The sequence below is a fragment of the Oenanthe melanoleuca genome, chromosome 4 (genome assembly GCF_029582105.1).
Source record: "Oenanthe melanoleuca isolate GR-GAL-2019-014 chromosome 4, OMel1.0, whole genome shotgun sequence".
Lineage (NCBI taxonomy): Eukaryota > Metazoa > Chordata > Aves > Passeriformes > Muscicapidae > Oenanthe > Oenanthe melanoleuca.
The window spans coordinates 48,547,656-48,565,450 of NC_079337.1; the positions used below are offsets into that span (position 1 = coordinate 48,547,656).

At 36.2% G+C, this 17,795-nt stretch overlaps 1 protein-coding gene and 1 long non-coding RNA gene across 2 annotated transcripts in view; one reads left to right on the forward strand and one right to left on the reverse strand.

Annotated features, from left to right (window-relative positions):
- The window catches only part of NWD2 (NACHT and WD repeat domain containing 2), a 52,496-nt gene that overhangs the window by 13,266 nt on the left and 21,435 nt on the right, over positions 1 to 17,795 (reverse strand). The window contains exon 3 of the mRNA XM_056489779.1: positions 13,411 to 13,527. Within this exon, the coding sequence (XP_056345754.1) occupies positions 13,411 to 13,527 (117 nt within the window). The remainder of the gene's footprint in view (positions 1 to 13,410; positions 13,528 to 17,795) is intronic.
- On the forward strand, positions 1,831 to 17,734 carry LOC130252321 (uncharacterized). The gene is made up of 3 exons (XR_008840333.1): positions 1,831 to 4,492; positions 16,865 to 16,975; positions 17,077 to 17,734. It is a non-coding gene; the product is annotated as an uncharacterized LOC130252321 (long non-coding RNA).

A 17,795-nucleotide genomic window follows, 5' to 3' on the forward strand; every position in this document is an offset into this window, starting at 1 on the left:
TATGAAGCAACAGGGTTGAGAGTAAATATAATTTCTCACAATTTTCATGTTGTTTCATACTTAGTCTGTAAATAAGAATTACCATTATTTCAGATCCTTTTGAAATATGTAATAGTACTCTACAGCAAGAACCTAAAGCTTCAATTTGTGATAACAACATTGCAGCATTTTGCTGATTATTATAGGGAATTATTTTTAAAGGGAACAGCAATGTTTATGCTGTGTTCAATATCAAGAGACAGCTTTATATGCAGACTCGTGAACCAAAATCTCCCACCTGATGAGTCATTTTCCTTTAATAGTAAAACAACAAATTAAGGACTCATTAGATTGAAGGTGATTGAACTGTATAAAACCACCAGGCTGACAAATGTATAAAACCCTCAGGAACCATTTGTGTCTAACAAAACTTTAAAGAATTAACACAGAGCAGCCTCAGCAGGAGCTTTTTTAGCTTCCACAGAATCACAGAATGGGTTTGGTTTGGAGGGACCTCAAAGATCATCTACTTCCAACAGCCTAGGACAGGGACACCTTCCAACAAGGTCACTCAGAGCCCCATCCATTGTGGTTTCCATCAGGATGCTTTGCTGAGCCTGAGGCTGAAATCAATATTCAATGAAGGTCAAAAAACTACTGTCTGTAAGATGGGAAATATTTTTCATTGTAATATTCTTGGTGTGGAAAGATTAAAATTATGGGCACAGTCACAAATATGACCAAAAGGACACAAAGAAGATTTAGATTTGATCTTGAGATATGAGGGATTCACATGGCATGTCATATGGTAAGTAGTCATCATCAATAAAATATTAACAAATTCTGATGTCATACATTATATTAAACCAGAACAAGCTGGAATTTTAGATATATTTAATTCCTGCTAAGATATTTGGTGGTAATTTTAATAAAAAACAGCTGTCAAAGAACAGAAAATTATATTGATTGCTGATTGGTTTAATTAATCTTTTTTTAAAAAATTATATATTGACATCAGCAAATGAAGCTATTTGAGAAGTCAGATTTGTAATGTTTTATGGAGTAGTTTCAGGTTCTTGTCAGCTTAATAGCAACAATTTTTTTTGCTATTTTGCCAACAGAGATGTGATCCAATAATCTTTTGCTGGGCTAATTGGAATCAGTCCTATTTCTTGGTCTTTGTGAAGACATGTGACACTGAAGTGCACAGATGTGTCCTCTCTGCCTCTTCTCAGAGCAGTCCTGGATTGCCAGCTTTTTAGAGAATAAGTATTCAAGAAATCATCTTTGAAGAAATTAAATCTAACCACAGTTAATTTTTTAACTTAATATACTTCATTATATTAGTACAGGACTAAGAACTCCTTAAACAATTTGGTTTACAAGATCCATGAGGAATTGGGAAGTATTACTGTCCCCATGTGACACAAGAATTAAGTGCAGGGAATTAAGCCTGGACTGGGGCTCAGAGCTGGGACAGGTATGCAATGGTTAGTCATAACCATGGAGTGGAAACTGGTTTTGCCTAATTCTCCTTCTAACAGAAAACTGAAAATCCTTCTTACAGAAACTGCTCACTACTGAAGGAGGAAAGCCTTGACCCTTGTGATGAGGTCCTGACTCACATTTCAGCCTGCTAAATTAATATAAGCCTAAACTAAGTTCACTTATTCAAAGTAGAACAGCTCCATTAGGAGTATCTCACATTATTGAAGAGGTGCTCAGTGCTTCACACTGTGGGCTGAAAATTGGAGGGATTCAAGTGCTTTTAAAGCACCATGGGCTACAAAGTTCATCTGTTCTCAGGGGCTGGGAAAGGCTGGTATGACTGATGTGCCAGAGGTATCCTCCTATCATTCCCAGGAGTGCTGGGGATTGCAGTCTGGATCATGCCATGCTTCAGCAAAACCTCCCCTGAACTGGGAGGGGGACAGGTCTGTGGTCACAGGTGTAAACCCTGATCATCAGGCTTCAGGGCATTGATGATGGGGAAGCAGCCACACATCAGACCCTGCTACTGCAGCTCCTTTCTGTGCAAGCAGTCTCACAGCACTGTATAAGCAACTGGATATTAACTGCAACAGAAACATGAATGTTATCTTTCCACAGTTTGCATGACTAACAAGGGCTATAAAGTCCTCTGGATCCCTCTCTCCCCTACAGTCTCTTACTATTCATTGCCTTCTGTTTATCCCAACTCCCTGCTTCCTCAGCCTTTGCTTCTAGGCTTCCTCCCTTTGGTATTAAAATCTTTCTTATGAAATAAAACCTTTTCTTTTCCCCTTTAAAGCTATATATTTTTGTCAAACAGCCATTTTTTTCTCAGACAAATAAGTTTTTCTCTCTACTGCTTACTGGGATGTTTGCACACGTTAGCTGATGAAACATATGTTACTACGTAGTGGATCAGACTTCTATAGATAAAAGAGACACATAAAGAAAAAAAAACCTAAAATATTGATTTAGAAATTAAAAATTATAAATAAAATTTATAAATAAAACTTATGTTTAGAACCAGGCTTAAAAGACCTCAGATTTCATCCAAACCTTTTTACTAAAAAGCATACTTACTGAAATCTGACTCCATCATTTTTTTTCAGTTGCTATATTTGTACATGTGGAAACAGAATTACTTCAGAATAACTGCAAGAAATGCTCCATTATTTTCAAATCTTACTTTTGACATGCATGGCTACATTCTGTGTATTGTCTTTCATACTTAATTTGAAGGTGGTAAGACAGTGCATTTGCAGGTGCAAACCTGCCTAGGAAGCCATTCAAGTTAAGGAAGGCACACAGAATTGTAACACATTGGTATGTTTACCCTTCTTGCCTGCAGAAATGTGGGCTTAACTGATGTAACCAAATATACAGTTACCTACATCTTGAAAATCTGAAACAAATGGTCAGGATACCAGTTTTTAAGGGCCTTTTATTTAACTTCCCATCCTAAGAAATTTAGTACTATTATAGCTCTTTCTGGTTTCTTGCAAGTATCTGATAACTCTGTTCTAACAGTATCCTGTAGAAAGCTTATGTGATAAAATGTGCAGGTGCAGGCTGAGGTATTTTTTGGGAAAAAAAAAGAAAATTAAAATAACAGGATTAGCTGGGTGCCTTCCTCTCAGGTCTTGAAACCAATAATTTACTACCAAAAACAAACAGAAAAGAATGTCCTATTTCAAATTTTTTTTTTAATAACTTAAGGGAACAATAGCCACCTCCTTTCAAATTCAAAGCAAAAATGCTAATGGCTAAACAATAGTGAATCATCAGAACTAAAGCCAGAAAAGTATGTTTATCTTAATTTATCTCAATGGAATATACACATTAATTGCTTGGGCAAACTCCAAGCCATTGTACTGGTAACTGAGACCAAGGTGAAGAAAGCTGTAATACTGAGCTTAAACTAAGCCAAGTTTTAGGAAGCTGGATTTCCAGAGTAGCTGGTGCCCAGGAGCTGTCCTGAAATAAACTGCCTCTACTCCTTTTTATTGTGCTTCCAGCTGCAATGAGGTACAGTGGAAGGACCTCATGATAGAAACACACAGAGAACATCCTCCAAATAAATAAACACATTTGATGGCTTTTCTTGTCCATCAAAACAAAAAAGTTATGTTGCACTGGTATTAAGTCTTCCCAAAAAATATTACTATTAGAAATTAAAAATATGAAAAAAGCACAAAAATGTCATAATCTGTGATTTCTGATATGTATACATCAAAGTGTCTTTTAGAGCAGCATTTTTCTTCTCTGCCAAGAGTTGTAAGGCAGTGCAGCTTATCAGATAGAACATTAGAGCTGCTGCAGATCTCTTAAATCTTCTTTCCACCTTTACTACACCTCAGTATGGAAACCTGTAAGTTCCTGGTACTTTTGCCACTGACTCAGACTGCCTATCCATAGAGTGAGGCTAATGATAGCTTGCAAAATAAGCATTTTATTTTGAGTATTTCTATTTTGATATGCAAAGGATGTGTATTTATGTATCAGCAGCGATGGAACTGTTATTTTACACTGTTTGTCCTTATTAGTTTTTAAGGGAAAAATGATACCATAGAGCAGCATCAAACATTTTCATTTGCTTTTTCTCAATAGGTTGAAGCTGTGAATAAATAGAATTAATTTTAGGACTTCAGCTGACTGTAGAAAACACAAGAAATACAATTTTTTTACAATTGAAGTTGCTGAAGCGAATAGGAACTGAAGGCATAATAAAGACATTTCTGGACTGAGAATTGTTTTTCCACCTGCCCGGATATATATTTGTGTTCCTTGGCTTGAGAAATATTGCAGTGTGTTGCTTCACAGAACCATGCCCTAATTTCTCTCTTCCCTTTTTCCCTGGAGGCACTGAAGAAGTACCCTGGGGGGACTAGATGAGTTTCAGAAACTTGAGACAGGTCTTGGTTCCAGTTCCACGAAAAACAAAAAGGATTGTTGAACTACTTTGTAAGGAAACTGACTGCAATTGGGACTGGAAGGATGAGGTGCAAGTGCTGAAGTTTTTGCTGTGAGTACAGTTCTTGACATAGAAGGTGTAGAAAAGAAGAAAATGATGGTGGAGTTTCTTGGTGCTTGACCTGTCTTTCAGGAAAGAGAGCAGCCAAATCTGGTTGTAAATAAGCTAATTCCCTCAACTCTGAACTTCACCCACAGTGCAGTATTTTTGTATCTCAAAGCTTTTCCCTGGTAGGAAGATATGAAAAAGGATGAGTAATTTCTCAGGACATAGTGTGTAGGAGCTACCAGTCTATCATACAGAGAGAACGTGCTTCCTCAGAAGAAATGCATGACCTACTTCCCCAATACAGTTTGCTTCATCAGAACTCTCATTTCTCCTGGCTGAGAGAGAATCAATGGTCTTCCTCCACAACCTCCCTGTTTCTACAGGATCATGCAGCACCAGCTTAGTTCATTTTGTGGCCTTTTCCTTCATTGCTTATCATTGCTGGGTCTTTGATCAGCCTGAGCACAGACAGGTGAGAAAATCAGTCAAAAAGGATATAATTAGGGAAGAGGTCACTGAATAAGGATAGCATAGAGGAAGGACTGGAGATTTTGCCTATCTCTGCCTAAAGATCTGAGGTGCTTACTCACTCTGATTCTCCTCCAAACAAATTGTTATTCTCACTTCACTCTATTTTTGAAATTGCATAGCAGATTTCTTGACAGGCATGTACATTTTTCCTTTCACATAAAACTCAGGATCAGGTAATTCCTACTGCAGTCCAGATTTCTGTCAACTCTCTGACAGGTCCTGTAACACTTGACAAGAGTCAAACTGGGTAGAAAAACAAATCAAAAGGTTAGTTTTAATAAAAGACTGTAGCACATAGCCCAGACTGAAGTCAATAATCCTGTCTGTGGAAATCACTACTCTTCTTACAGAGAAAGGGTGAATGCACCTTTCTTGGAAACAGCAAGATCAATGTCTTTTAGAGAAAGGCACGGTGGTGTAACTTTCCCTACTTTGTAAAATAATCACAACATTCATCCAAGCCTGAAAAAATTGTGATTTGAAACCCTGTCTTGCATCTCACAGGTGAAGTGTGGCTAATGGAGAAAAGTTTCTCTTAGTTTGTGCTCCTCCAGGGACACAGGTATGATGGAGTCAGAAAGGAAGAAGATACTCTGAGCCTATCAGTGTAGTCAGCTGGGAGGACAGGGCACTGGCTCTTGGACACCTGGAGTTAAACCTGGCACTCCTCTGCATTCTTACTGCCCTCTTTGGTATACTTCATATGCAAGAAGTATATCTTTATTTTCTGTGAAATATGCTCTTTCTTGTATTTTTCAGAAAAGCAGCTTAGTTTCTACATTCCCATTTTAAGATTGCATTTATGAGTTAAACAGAGGCAAAGAGCTTAGAGTGAGCTGAATTTGAGCAAGGCAAGAAGGGCTGAATAAGACACTTAAGGGATTGACAGAGGCATCTAGTCTGTAGTAAACTACAAAGTTGCAGTAGCTGAGAATGGGTTTCTAGAATTGCAAAACCTATCCAAATATCACTGTATATCCGTACAGATTTATGTGTTTATGCTTTTTTGTAACACAATTAAGCTGTGTCTTCTTAGAAACACACACAGCCCCTGTGAAGGTATTAGAAAGTGTTAATTAATGAATATTATCAGAGGCAGAGATAGCTGATGGTGTCTTGGAATTTTCAACACCCCTCGTGACTTTAGGAATACTGGAACTAGTTGTAACATGACATGACATTTCACTGCAAATTTATTTTTTTATTTTTCCCCCCTTCTTATTAGAGCTAAACAGATTGGTAATTGTTGAGTCTACAAATTAAAACTGAATTGTGTAATTAAATGCCAACAAAAAAAAAAAATTCACAGCTTTCATAGAGTAATTTAGTCACTGAGAGCCTGATATGACCCATGACTGTGTAGTGTTGAATAAAGCACCTAAAACATTGTTAAATAAACGTTTTACATATAACATAAATGAAGGCTCTCAGAAAAATTCTTAGTATGGGTGACATTAGTTCTAGCAAATTACAATGCACCCATAATTTAGACTTTAGCCTAGTATGCAAAACAAGTACCAGAACATAACATCAATTCAGCTTTGCAAGTACATGTGGAATGGCCTATATTATTTATTTTGACCAGTTCCTTGATTTTGATAACTTTTATTTATGATTTTTATAATTATGTGCTAATTGTAACAAATCATTATTCTTCCCAAGCCAGCTGGCATTGGCTTTTGTTATTTGGGACAATTGGTAGCTGGTACTCTCTGGACAAGTACTTTATCAATCTAGTCCTTCAAAGATGAAAATAAATTATTAGAAAATTCCTTGTACAAGAAAAATATAATTTTCCTTCCCCAGCAATACTACCAGTATGATGGCTCAGTGAACTTCACACTGATGTAGAAGTGCCCATCTCTTTTTAATGTTCTTATGTGATTTGCATGCATTCCCTGCTTTTCATAGCCTTGGAGGGAGAGAACCCTTTTTACTGGTTATTAAATTAAAAATTCAGAGGAGGACAGAAAGGACAGCATAGCTGCAGGATGAGAAGAACTATTTCCTATGAAAAGAAAGCAATGATCTAAACAGTCAAGGAGGGAATGCAAAAATGAAAAAGGTATCTTTAAAGAAACTGAACTGAAGGAAAAAACTGAGGCAAGCACCAAGCCCTTCAGGCAATTGACAAAGGTTATGGATTATCAAACCCAGCATAATTTCAGTGTGTCAAAAATCTTTACAGCCAATTCACATCACCAAATATCACAATGAAATTGCTATTCCTGAGAATCTAAGTTGTATTAAATATAAATCCAACTTTTCATAAAACCGTCTTTACAACTGCCATATTTCAAAACCTATTCTTCTTCAAAAACTACCCAATATTAGTTTTATATTTATAACACAGATGAAAAAATCAACTTTTTGAATTTTCTTAGCTTTCAGTTGCCATATTTCTTCAAGGATGGGATAAAATGATATAGTGCCTTTCTATTGGGATATCTTCATGACTTTTCTAACACTAATTTTTACATAAGTTATTTGATTTACAATTAATGGTAACCACACAAACACTGAATGTTAAGTACTGCCTGCAGGTAATGGGTCAGATCATTAGCCAAAAGTTAAAAAATTCTGCAGCAGATGTCCATAAAAATGGAAAAAACATAGCAAAAAAATATATATGCCCTTCAATTGAATGAAAACACTGTCTTGCCTGTGCCATGCAATTGTATGACTGAGAGGCAGAGTGTATGGTCTGCCAAAGCATGTGGCCAGCTGATGAACTGTTTCTCCAGCCATGACTAGCACTGCTATACTGAAACATTTTAAAACAGTTTCAAGCATTAAAGTAATTCCTATACTATGCAAATGAGCTAACAAGAAAAGAACATTTAATTTACTCACAATAATTGCAGTCTCCCTAGTTTTCTAAGCAAATATTCTATGCTTCATTTTTCCAAGGTGGAATGAAATAAAAAGTTATTTCAGTTTCTTCAGTTACAGAAGAAAGAAACTTATTACATTGCATATTAACAGGACACAAAAAAGCACCTTGCACTGAATGCAAGTATTTTATAAGAGAAGAGGCAATAACTTAAGGATGTGTAACAGTATCCCTATGAAGAGCACTCTTTTTCTTGTTTTACTCCTTAAATTAGCATCTTTCATTAAAGAAAGAGGGATCCTGTGAAACTATGCATACTGATTACTATTAAAAGAAAAAAAAAAAGGAAAAAAGAAAAGAAAAAAAAAAAAGAAAAAAATAGACCCAGCTACTGCTAGCTGGATTTAGCAATAATCAGACTGAAAATGAACTAGTTATTTTTCGGGTAGGTGTTTCTTTCTGGGTCTGTTACTGGAGAACCACAGAATCTCTGAACTGGATGTCTGTATTTGAGAAAAGGAAAGGTATTTATACTAGGTGCAAGCAGCACTATTAATATCTCCCTTTGAATTACCAGTTGCTTGCTAAATATTGTAAAGTATGCTGTTTCTTTATACAGAAGTAGCATTGCAAGGTTTAGAACTCCCTCCATCCCTTTCATTTCTGCAGAATTGAATTTCTGCAGAATTCTGCAGATGCTGGATTTTTGATCTACAGATTCATTTTCAGGGGAGATCATTACATTTAACTGATTATAGTATTACCTCAGAAGATGGTTTGGTAAAGCCCTTGAGGGTCATGAGAAAATAAATTGCATAAATCTCATGCAGCCTATTTCTTCCTCTACACATTACACAGAATGATGGAAATATGACTTCATGTTAATCTTATTCTTGCTAATACGGTCATTCATATTAAATATAATACTTAACCTTTCTGGAACACAGCACCAGAAATTGTATTTCTGTCAAGAAAAAGAAGTACAGTGACTTAGCAGAAAATATGTGCAGTCTTCTGACTGAAAATGCAAGCTATTTTTAGACCACATAGAAACCCATGCAGTTTCTGTGTTACATGGAAAAGCTGTCTGATGAATCTTGTTTCCAATGGGCTAAGTATAAAAAATGGGTAAGTATTTAAGGTTTAGAGAATCAGAGTTGATTCACAGGAAAATACATTCCATCCCCAAAGCAGATGAAGGAGTTCACTTACAATAGCTTAATCATGCAATATCCCCCCATGCTTGATTTCACTTTCTGTGTGTATCTGTTGTTCACAGCTATATGGAAGGGGAGAGACATCATCTGCTTCTTAGTCTGGAGGTTGTGAAATAAGACCAAAGCTTGTTGGGGGCAAAGTTGCATATTTTGTCTTTAAAATTGATAATTTTGTCTGTTTTGAAGGATTTCAAAATATACAAAGCTCTATTTTGATATTTACAAAATAATCTTTCCTGTTGGTCAAGTCCATCTAAAACAGGACTTTACTCCAGATCAATGCTAAGAAGTTCTGTGGAGCCATTCCTGGTGTGACCCCAAACCCAGTTATATTAGAGGGAGTCTAATGGCTTTTAAATTAGATGCAGAGTGAGAAGAAAAGTAATAATTTGATATTTCTGTCTTGAAATTTACTCAACTGGAAGAGGTGGACTGGACGGTTCTGCCATGTCTGGCTCCAGGTATTTCTCTTCATTCACTTAAAAACTATAAATAGAGCTGTGTCCTTGGGGATAATTAATTACTGAAATGCCCAAGCACAGATAACTTCTGTTGAATTCCCCAAGAGCACTGGGTACACAGCATTCCCCCTGAACTGGATGTTTCAGTACAGAAACACCTGATTGACTTTTGCGTCCCTAACTCAAAGTATGTGACCATTTTCCCAGGAAAGCAAAAGCAAAATGTAACTCAGGTATTCCAGACCTGTGTGTATTTGGTTTTTACATTAGGAATAAACCTTAAAGTAACACCAGAACTAAAACTGGAGTTGAGGAGATCCAGCAGAGCAGGAATAATATAATTTGGAATTTTCTCTGAGCTGGAATGCACTCAAAATTAATTATCAACCATTTGTGCTAAGCAGAGAGTGCAGCAATATACTTCATGGAACAATTAAAGCATGCATTATTCTGAGGAACACAAAGATACAAACAGTAGAGACATTCCACTCCATAATTTACTATACTTCCTCTTTAATTTCAGTGGGATTTAAGGACATGCCAAATATTGTAAATTGCTAATATTCTTTTAAAATCCTACTGGAATTCCAGATTTATAATGCTAGGTTCTTTAGGTCTATGGAAGTTGAAAGAGTTTAGTGCTTCCCCAGGGACTGTTAAGGAAGGGGAGCATGTGTTACTCCTGAATTCAGGCTGTCATTGCTTCCTGCTGCCCTTGCCCTGGACTGAAAGTGCAGAAAAGAGCTTTTACACATCCCCAGTAGGTCTGTGGAAAGAGGAGCTTCAGAAGTACTCGGTGGGTACCTCAGCAGACCAGTGAACACACAAGGGCTGATGCAAGAGCTCAGGTTACATCTGTTTAGATGTGGCAACTCTTGAGGACATGGTGAGACCAATTAAAAATGTTTGGTGATTCTCATATTTCTAAGTGATAATCTGTTCTCCATCAGCAAACAAGGAAGACAACTAGTGATGGATACCATTCACAGGTTCAAAGTAAGAACAAGCTGCCAGTAATTTGAAAGGGCTCATGTAAATTCCAGTTTCTGTTCAGAGTGAGTAGAGAATTTTTTTACTATTTTTGGCCCAGATGCTTTAGATGATAGGTGGAGATAATCTTTAAGGTTTCTACAATCCCAAGCATTAATTGAGCAAACTTTACAAGCAACAGACTGACATTTAATTTCCATTTGTCTTTTTCATTTTACAGTCTTTCAGGACATAGTCATGTAAGGACAGTTCAGGCAGAGACTGTGTGGTGCTATGCAGATGGAAAAGCACCTGTGTGTTATAATTTGCAGGATGTATATAAATGTAAAGGTTCCAGTGATGCACTGAATGCATTTTTTTCTTTGGTATTGTTGTGGAATGTAGAATTTAAACTGTTCACAATTCAATAAATATACTGCATTTCAATCTTCCTATGTAGATTCCAAAGACAAGATTTCTGCATAAAATTTGTATGAAAACTATTTCCCCTCATAAATGAGTCATCATAAATCATCAAAACATTCATAAATTCTTCAAAAATTATCAAAATATTCATAAATTATCAAAATTATCAAAAATAGCATGGTATGTATTTAGTTACAGTATAAGCTATGAGTATTTAAATGATTAAATGATAATATAATAGGTAATGATTTTATACAGCAGAAAAAACCCCAAACAAAAACCCCAACCTAATAAAAAAACCCCAGCCTAACCAAAATCCAAACAACTTCCCTCTCCTTTAACTGAATAAAGTATTAATAGATAAGTCAGGCAGCAGTTAGGGGAAGAACTGTACGTTCCCAAAGTCAGTGTTCACAGGAAATTAGTTTTGCATTTTTTTTCCAGAACTGTCTCCTCATTGTGCTTATGAATATATGTGACTTTTGATTTTGTTGCTTCATATTTGGAGAAAAGCTTGGCACTTCCAACTTATTCACTGCACTAATTGAAGGACTGAATTTCATTTTCTCTCCATCCAATATTACAATGCAGGCAAAAACTGCCATAAAGAAACACTTGCTATAATCAATATATACCAAGTAGCTAATTTTGAATAGTTCCATTTAATCCCAGATCTGTATCTCAATTCCAAAAATGGTAATTGATAACTAAAAAAAAAACCCCAAACAAACAAAACAAAAAAAAACCCCAAATAACCCCAAAAAAAACAGAAAAAAAAATCAACAAAAAACCTACCAGCTGAAAAGAAGTGGCACATTTTATAGAACTTTCTCAAGAAATGGCAAGTTGCCCAAAGCCTGCAGTGCCAAAGTCAGTTTCTCATTATGTTACTATAAATTACAAATAATTATGCTTGTTGGAGTAGAATCATCTTTAATTTTTGTTGTAAATGAAATAAACTCCATCCCACTATGGTACAGCAGAGCAAAAAAACAAATGTGCATAAACAGATTTCTGAGGTTTTGCCAGTCTAGCCACTGGGAGAGCTGCTACTTTGGCCCATACTCTGAAAACCTGAAATAAATATTGAAGTCATTGGCTCACTGCAACCTCTTTGCTAACTGTTTCATTCTGTTTAAAAATTCTGATTTGGCTTGATTACTTTAGTAACAATATCAGGCAGGCAGTTCTTAAAAGCTTCAAGATTCTGAGCTGCTAAAATATGCAGCAATAGTATGTGACAAGGTTTCCTTCACTATCAGAGATTTTACAAATCCATGTCTAAGGACACTGGGTGTTGCTGCATGAAAAACTCCATGCCTTTCTGTTCCAGCTCATCAAAGGGAAGATAGAAAGTAGAAAAATAAACCCAGAAAACTAAATATAGTCACACAAGATGAAAGCTACCCAAAACTCTCTGGAGATCTGGGCCAGTGTGTGCTTGTGAAAAACAGTGTCATGACAGCATCAAACCCAGCCCCTCTCTGTACTCCACATGCTGGGTTCTTATGGAAAATCTTTGCTCTGCAGGGCTCTGAAGGTAAAGAAGAAAGTGAGGCAAACAGGTGAAGGAGTAAGAGCCAGAGAGATGGTTTTAGGGGTGTGATAGAAATACAGAATGACACATGCTGCAGGTTGCTCCCTGTCTAATCTTTGGCATGGACAGATGTGATCTCCAGCCTTCACAGCAGGCAGTGTTTTGTATCTCCTCCATCCCACTGGATTCTGTGGTTTCAGTTCACAAAATCTTTAACATTCTTCCCTTAAAAAAATAATCAAGGACTTGCAGTTTTTTCTCTGTCTTTTTATAAAAAGGCAAAGAATTAGAGTTGACTTAGGTATGTTTAGGTACAAAGGGGGAAAAATTAGTACCTTTTGTAAAGCATTTTCTTGGCAAATACATTATGGAAAAAAAATTTGGCATAGTGAAGGCATGGTCTTAAGACTGGTTTGCACTGAAGTCTAGAAAGTGACCATGGAGACAACAATTAGCTGCATCAGTATGTCATAGACTAGAGCCTCCTCAGGTTGTCACTGACCTCCAGCCTTTTCACTCTCTAATGCCAGGCATCCTAAATTGTCCTGGGCTTATGACATGAAACAGCAAATGCTGATCAGAGCAGAGAGTTCTTTGCTGCTGCTGTTTTCTGTAAGTCTTTCTAGGCCAGCTGAAAATGCATGTGTGAGGGGTACCAAGAATTAATTAACAGTGGCCTCCTTAAATTGTCAATAGTTCTGTTGTGAGAGTTGTACAGTCATACCCATCTTGCTATGAGGACTGATCATTAAAGATCCTTCTTTCCTCTCCACTAATACTGAGTAATCACTGTTAATCTACAGAGCTGCACAGGGAAATATTTGCACAGCAATGAGCACAAAGTACTTCAGAAAGAAGAAAATCACACATTTGTTACTGAATCATGCATGTTAGGATAGATAATGTTACATATTTTTTGTAAAGTAAAACATTATTTTTATACCCACAACAAAACATGGACCTGCAGAACTTTTCAAGCAATCTTCCAGCAGCTTCATGCGAGTCTTCTGCAGCTCAGGGCTGTCCCATTCATCTGCTTCAACTCCCCAGTACAAGTCTATGACCTGCAAAACAGTGTGCAACACAGTCACTCATCATATTCCCCTTCTACCAACCAAACTAAAAATTAGCTGTGCCAACATCCTGTGCACTCAGCTTTGCTCTTCAGTGAGGTAAAAAGCAATGAGGTCTACACCAGTCCTTACACAGACTGGCAGGGCTTCCTCATACAAATGAGAATTCCAGCCTCTTACTTTCCCTCCCAGAGAATCCCTCCTGGGACAGTCTCTCATTTCATAGTCATACAGAGATTAGCATGACAAGATCTTGATTTGATGTAGTCTTTTATTTGCTACTAGATTGCATAGAATGGATAGGTAAGAATAATGACAAAAGAATTGAAAATATCTTGGCTCCATGAAAATTAATGGGAATCTCACTGTGGATCACAGTCAAGACCATGGCTTGACAGCCAGTGTCACTTGAATCCACAGGATATAAACCCATCCTGTGCACATGGCTCAAAAGGTAGAATGGGAATGGTTTTACATTATCATACTTCCTTTGCTAGCTGATTTTTGTACCTTGGAAGCAGAGATTGCAGAGAGCTTGCTGTCCAGCCTTTCATATTTAGCTACAGACTCAGTTTTGTGACCCTAATTAATTGCAAACAAACTCCTGGAAGAACCATCCATGTTATACTTATTTGAACAAATTAAGTGGTGATCTGTGATTTCATTATATATTTTAACTAAAAGGCTGAATTCTTACAGTGGGAAATCAAATTTAAAAATATAGTGATCATATGTATGAATTACTTTTGGAACAAAACTCATGGTACAGGCTATTTTCTCTCTTTTACTACTGATTTTTAACATCATATATGTAACTTTAACAAAAAAAAAACCCTACAAATGGATAGTTTAAAAAACCAACCAAAATTGTATTAATTCATGAATATATTAAAAATTACAGTTTTTTTTAATATTGTTTGTTCTGTGGAAGCACTCTGCAAGAAATACAATAATAAAATTAGCTGTTGTCCAAACAAATTATAAAACTAGCCTTAAGATTTAATATAGGAACTAATAATGAGTTGATGTAAAACTAAATTTCAGCAGTTTACAGCTGATTAATCTTCTTGGGAAATGTCTCCTACCACCAAAGTTTAAGACCAAATCCTAGAGATATTTATGCCTATGTATAATTGCACTACCAGTAGTCTCATTGATTATTTCTGCCTTAAAAGTTTGTGACTCATCTCAGTGTCTGCTGGAGTTACTAAACATGACAGGTAGTGTCCTGTGTGACTCATGATGAGTGAAAAACCCAGGTATGCAAAGCATTGAGTATAAATAAAGATATTGAGTGTATTTTCTTGGCAGTGTAAGTAAAGCTTACACTGCCAAGAAAATACACCCAATACCTTTATTTTTTACAGAAACTCCATTGCAAAATTCTGCTGGAATGTGCATTTTTCTACTCTACAAAACTGCATTTCAAATAACCTTCCTATTTCCCTCACTTGCACAGATTTCTTTTCTGTCCTTTCCTTTTAGTCTGATTGGGAAAAAAAGTGTTCTCTTCTTCCTCTCTACTTTCTATTATTTATTAATACAACTTTATTATAGAATTTCACACTGTATTCATCTGTCTGATTACCTGCATGATGTATGATAAAGCTTAAATATTCTCATTATAAAATTCATCAGATACAAATCTTAGCATACAGTAAAAAATGTCTTAATTACTTGTTGAATAGATTTATTGTGCTGCTGAGATTCTTCTGAAATGTGAAATCAATTTCTATTTTAATTAACTGTTCAGAAATCACATTAATTCTGTAAATGTGAAGAGGAAACTCCCTGGAGTACCAGATAATGTGGGGGCTCAGAGGCTGTTTGTTATTTTGTGGGGTAACAGTTTTGGTGCACAGTATCTTAACATGATACAATTTTGTCCTGCAAGAGGAAATATTTCACCAAACCTCTGAAGACACCAAGAATTTCACAGTAAGGTCTCATCAGTTGCTCATTATGCTAACACAAATAAATAGGATTTACAAAATTAAAGAAATGGAACAATGAGACAGTTATATCTGATTTTGAAGTGATGTGTTTACTTATGCTTGGGAAAGCTGTGTGACAATCACTCACTCACACTTTCAGTAGGGCTGCCAAGGTTATATGAAGCTGGTGCCCTCTGAAAGAGCTCCTTACCCACAGCAGACTGACACTGGTCTAGTCCAATTCCACACCAGTCACCCAACAAGAGACTTTTCATTCATAATTCAGTGTTTCCTTTTGCTTACTTCAGCTTTTGTCCTATCAATCCTACAGTTTCACAGATTTTGCTTAGGAGATATAATTACTTTATTTTTATCACTTCCCAGAGAATAAAAAAGAACAAAAAATTTCATTCATGCACAATTCCACTCTCCTTCTAGCATATATGTCCTGTTGAGAATTATGTGAAACAGTTGATTGTTTTGAAGAAGAAAAGTGTACACTGCTAATTAACTATGTTTGGTTATCCTCCCAAAATTCTCTATTACAACTACTTTCTATAACCTCTCCATCCTCTCCTGTAAAAGTACTGCATTTCAGGTCAAAACCACCATGCACTCTGGAAGACTTTATCTCAGCTTATTTGCTTTCTTAGCCAATAAATATACCATTTTCTGAAATATTTTCCAATACAATGAAAAAAAGGCCATCAAGCCAATAAATTCATAGTGTGACTGAATATAGCCAGTTCTGCTTCCACTCATGGTGATTATACTCAGTAACAGCTCCCACCAGATTGATGACACCTCACAGATCTCATGCTTTGCAACAACTGAAACAATTCAGGTGACTCAGTGAAACTCAGAGTAATGCTTGAGTCAAAGGCTTTTCATTTGGGTCATGATTTGTTAGGTAGAGGGTGTCCTGAATAGTGCATTTGCAGTAGTCACAAGTAAGGTAATTCTTGTTTGAAGATTACATATAAGGATGAAAAGTTATGTGCTCTGCTCTCTAAAGAGAAATATAAATTTACCCCTGTATCTGAAAATTACATAATACTTTAGCACTGCACTAAAAACTGTAGCCTTGATTTTGCATGCTCACCAAAGAAATTTAGTGTATCAGGATTGAAATAAGAAAAAAAAGTCTTGATAAAGCCTACCTCAGAGTCTCTTTCAAAAGGCTTTACTACTTTTCCCTGGTTATTTTTGTGCATTTTCCTACTTTGCTTCCACAGATATGTGATAGTTTTCTAGCAGTTTTCTGAACTGTCTGTTTCTGAGCTGTCTTTCAGATCTCACATCACATAAAGATGCTCCTGGTGTTGAAACTAAATAATAAAATAATTTGCTTCCATGAATATCAGCTAGAGTAAACTTAATTATTTCTCCTCTAGAGAATGCATTACAATCTGCTTGAAGAAAAGCACGTGTCCACTCACAAAGAATTCAGTGGACTATGATCTACTTGGAAGAGACATTTCCCTCACCAAGATGTCTCCTCAAAGGTAACAGAAACAGAAATATTTTCTATGAATATCACATGGTAGTAATACAAGAAAAATATTATTTAAATATCTTTCTCTATTCTTTTCATGTACCACTGCAGCTGGGACTTCCCAATCAGCTGATGAGCTAGGACCTTCAGATGAAATTCTTTTATAGCCATAATCAAAAATCACTGGAATTTATCACCATGCAGATTCAGCAACTCCACTGTGACTCAGGGAATTAAAACCAAATATCATAATTTAAGAACTTGTTATTTTGATTAAGAACCAGCTGCATGTGCATCAAGAATAATGCATTGGGAGGAACAGGATGTTGCATAAAAGGCATTAGCTGTTTCCAACTAAGCTACACTCTGGAGAGATGAATTTTTGGGGTCACTAAGTATGCAAGGAAAACTTGTGGATTCAGAGCCAGAATTTTTTGAGAACTGAAGAACATTTTTACATCACAAGCTGTATTTGTTTCTCTTAGCAGAGAAACAGTTCAGGCCTGCTGACATATAAGGGACTGTGAATTAGGACATGCCTGATTTAAAGTGCCAGTGATGCCAAACAGAACTGTTTTAAATCAAATAGAACTCTTCATTACCAATTAGCTCTTGCCAAAGATGTGTATGGGTTTGTGTCTCTCATAGCAGAAAGGAAAACATTAACTTTCAGAAGAAATGGGAATGCTACAGTTGTCCCTTCCAACCCCAACAATTTTGTGTGTGGTTATAAAGTTTTTGTGTGTGAAATAAATTTTTTATAATTTTCTATTTTTCCAATGGTATTTTAAAATGTTATCTGTTCTAAATAGAGTTAGTTTCAAGATAAA